The sequence below is a fragment of the Cephus cinctus genome, unplaced genomic scaffold, assembly GCF_000341935.2.
Source record: "Cephus cinctus unplaced genomic scaffold, Ccin1 Ccin1_scaffold0813, whole genome shotgun sequence".
NCBI lineage: Eukaryota > Metazoa > Arthropoda > Insecta > Hymenoptera > Cephidae > Cephus > Cephus cinctus.
The window spans coordinates 81,487-84,432 of NW_014333408.1; the positions used below are offsets into that span (position 1 = coordinate 81,487).

The 2,946-nt window shown below is 43.3% G+C and overlaps 1 protein-coding gene and 1 pseudogene across 1 annotated transcript in view; one reads left to right on the forward strand and one right to left on the reverse strand.

Annotated features, from left to right (window-relative positions):
• The window catches only part of LOC107270725, a 99,614-nt pseudogene that overhangs the window by 69,715 nt on the left and 26,953 nt on the right, over positions 1-2,946 (reverse strand).
• Positions 1-2,946, forward strand: part of LOC107270726 (zwei Ig domain protein zig-8) — a gene marked incomplete in the record, with an annotated part of 6,293 nt that overhangs the window by 866 nt on the left and 2,481 nt on the right. The window contains 3 exon segments of the mRNA XM_015746001.2: positions 20-289; positions 686-751; positions 2,044-2,210. Of these exon segments, the coding sequence (XP_015601487.1) occupies positions 706-751; positions 2,044-2,210 (213 nt within the window).

Genomic DNA, 2,946 nt, shown 5'->3' on the forward strand with positions numbered 1-2,946 from the left:
AAAACCCCCCCCCCCCCCCTCTATTCTACTGCTCTTCCTGCAGTGACTTACGCAAGATGTTATTCTACTGGAGATTCATGTTTCCAAGGCTCTAATTGACCAACGGTAACCAATGTGCTTATCGTGCATTATCTCATAAACGATATGAAATTTTAATTGTGACGAACGATGCCAATAACTACAGTTTCGAGCAGTTTCCAATTGACGGCGGAAGCATTCTCTGTCAATTACTAAAAAGTGATACTACATTGGCCCAATGAGCAACTGATTTCGCGAAGAATTAATTAAGGTAATAATTAAATTAGCCAAGTTTGTCAGAAAAAGTACAAGTGAAGATAATGAATCTGCGAATGAATATATTGCGTGCCGCGATTTTAAGCTCATCAACGAGATCATTGGAAATTTAGCTTCTAGCGTGCAGCTTACGAACAATATTATCGGATGATAAAGTTTCTAAATAAATTAGTGAACGTGAAAACAAACCTTTTGCAGCTAGAAAATATTAAGGATCTCGAAGCGCGATGGGAGATACGTGATACAGTCAAGTTCGAGAGGTGTAGTTTTCGGTGAAACTGCTAGACTTGGCTGCTTAAAAACGCTGACGATGATAGTATCAATGAACTGTACTCCGTCCAAACTAATCGATTGAGATGTGTATAAAATAATATGAAATATGTAAAAATAGCAGGAAAGCCGGGAGAAGCGATGTCTACCTTTCTTCCCATGCTCGTCTTTTTTCTATTTTCCTTTGGTAAGTTTTCAACTTTATACCTATGCATATGATATTCCTATACTTACATTACTCATGTTACCCAGGAATTTGCGTTAGGCTAACGAGCTTGAAGAAACTGCATTTTTTCAGTCTATTCCTTCAAGTGTTCAAGTCTAGTATAGTTGGCGGTCTTGCCTGCGCTTGAAATAAAAACTTTAACATATAGTGGATCCGTAAGATCCTTTCGGGCTGCAGCTAGCATACGAGTCGCACCTCACTCGTAATCTTAGGAAAGTTACATTCTGTCTGCCTATTTCTTTCTCTTTGACTTTGCGCACGAGCTTGACAGGCGCGTCTCTTTTACAGCGTTGCTACGAAAAGCTCAAAATGTTTTATTTATGCGCGAATCTCTACAGTCGTGCATTACTGCACAAAAAAGCTCACAAAAGGGCAGTATTATGAGTTTAAAAAAAAAGCTGACGGGGTTAGAGAATTTAAGATCGTATTTTTTCTCTTCCCTTCTTCACGCCACATACAATTTGTTATTTCCTTCTCCCCCACTGCCACTTTCTCTCTTCGTATCCTCTCATCTCTCCAGCTCTTGCATCTTTCGTCTTCACATCCAATTAAAAGAATCCAACCGTCCTACTTGCGTTATCCTTATCTATAGCGAGACGAAATGTTCAAAGTCTAAATTGTCGTACATTTAGTCGCGACCAGGGAACGAAAGAGCGAAAGAAAGACGATGAAATGTACGAAAAGCATCGACCGATAAAGATTAACTGAATCGAAGGACGAGCCTGCTGGGTTGGTCGGCTAGTCGGCTAGTCGGCTAGTCGGCTATACAGTAACGCGAGACTGGTTGCGATACCTCGAAGCGCAAGTTGCCTACTGTGTGTGCGACTAGCAACGGTGGGTAACAGCGAGCAGCAGGCAGCAACAATACGTGTAACGCAGCGCGACCTGCCTCCATCCGCAACTATTCCTCACTGTCAAAAGCAAAAGCATTCCCATGGTACTGGCGCTCTCGTGACAATCACGAGGCAACGACTGCTGTGACTGATTCCGAGAGCCAAATGAAACTTAAAGAATTTTTACGAAGCAGCTACCCCATTCTCCGACTCTAATACTCTGCCATCGAGCGCAGAGTTCACTTCGACGTAAGATCGTCCATGGATCAGGCTCCACGGATCCCCAAATTTATCAAAATTTGATTTTCACTTGAAACGCGCGAAAGAACAGTCTCTGTTTAATGAAATACTTTCGTTTTAAGCTAATCCAGGAATAAAGTTCGAACGGCACTGAAATTTTGTGCGATTTATAAATTTTAGCTGGCATCGTGAATTGCCTGCGAAACTTCCGTACGGACTTTCTTGAGGAATGGCCGACGCCGGGTACCGGACCTCACTTCGACACCTCGATGCCCTCGAACTTTACTGGCCTCGTCGGTAAAACTGTGCATCTCGTCTGCAAAGTCAAGAACTTGGGAAATCGAACGGTGAGTGTCCCGCCTCTTATTCTGCTACGGTAGCCACTTGCGTCATCGCTAGAACCACTAGACCCACTAGAATAGTAGCAGTCTACGTTATTTTGCTCTGTTGAGAGCAAAACTCTCTCTCTCTCTCTCTCTCTCTCTCTCTCTCTCTCTCGGAGGACTCGAACGATCCTACCAGTCGATGCGACACGAATCATAGAATTTCGATTCTCTTCATCCATTCAATTGGCACGCTGCTCCAATTCTCAAAACCCTATTAACACTCGTGAATACTACTCTGCCGCGATCTACAAATGATCTCTGCTTCTTCCATCTCTCTCGCCTACTTTCCCTATTTCTACCTTTTCTACCCACTCTCTCGCTTTATGACCATCGGTCAGTATCATCCCCGTATAATTCAACCTTCGACCGAAGCCCATAGCGTCAAATAGATTGCCGTGAATTTAAAGAGACAATTCCTCTAAACTTTGTAATACCTGTAATTGTAATAGCAATGCCTGCGACATAACTCGTGTATCATCCTGAAAGCTAGAGAGGCGTCCGTAACACCATCGACACGGAAGGAACAATATGGGATCAGCGTGACGACTCTCAACTCTTGACTCGAGAGTTATTGTCATTGTAGTCGCCCTCGTCGTTTCCAAACTACTACCTACGTAGGAATCCAAGATACATGGTCCTCGTAGAGAGAGAGAGAGAGAGAGAGAGAGAGAGAGAGAGAGAGAGAGAGAGAGAGAGA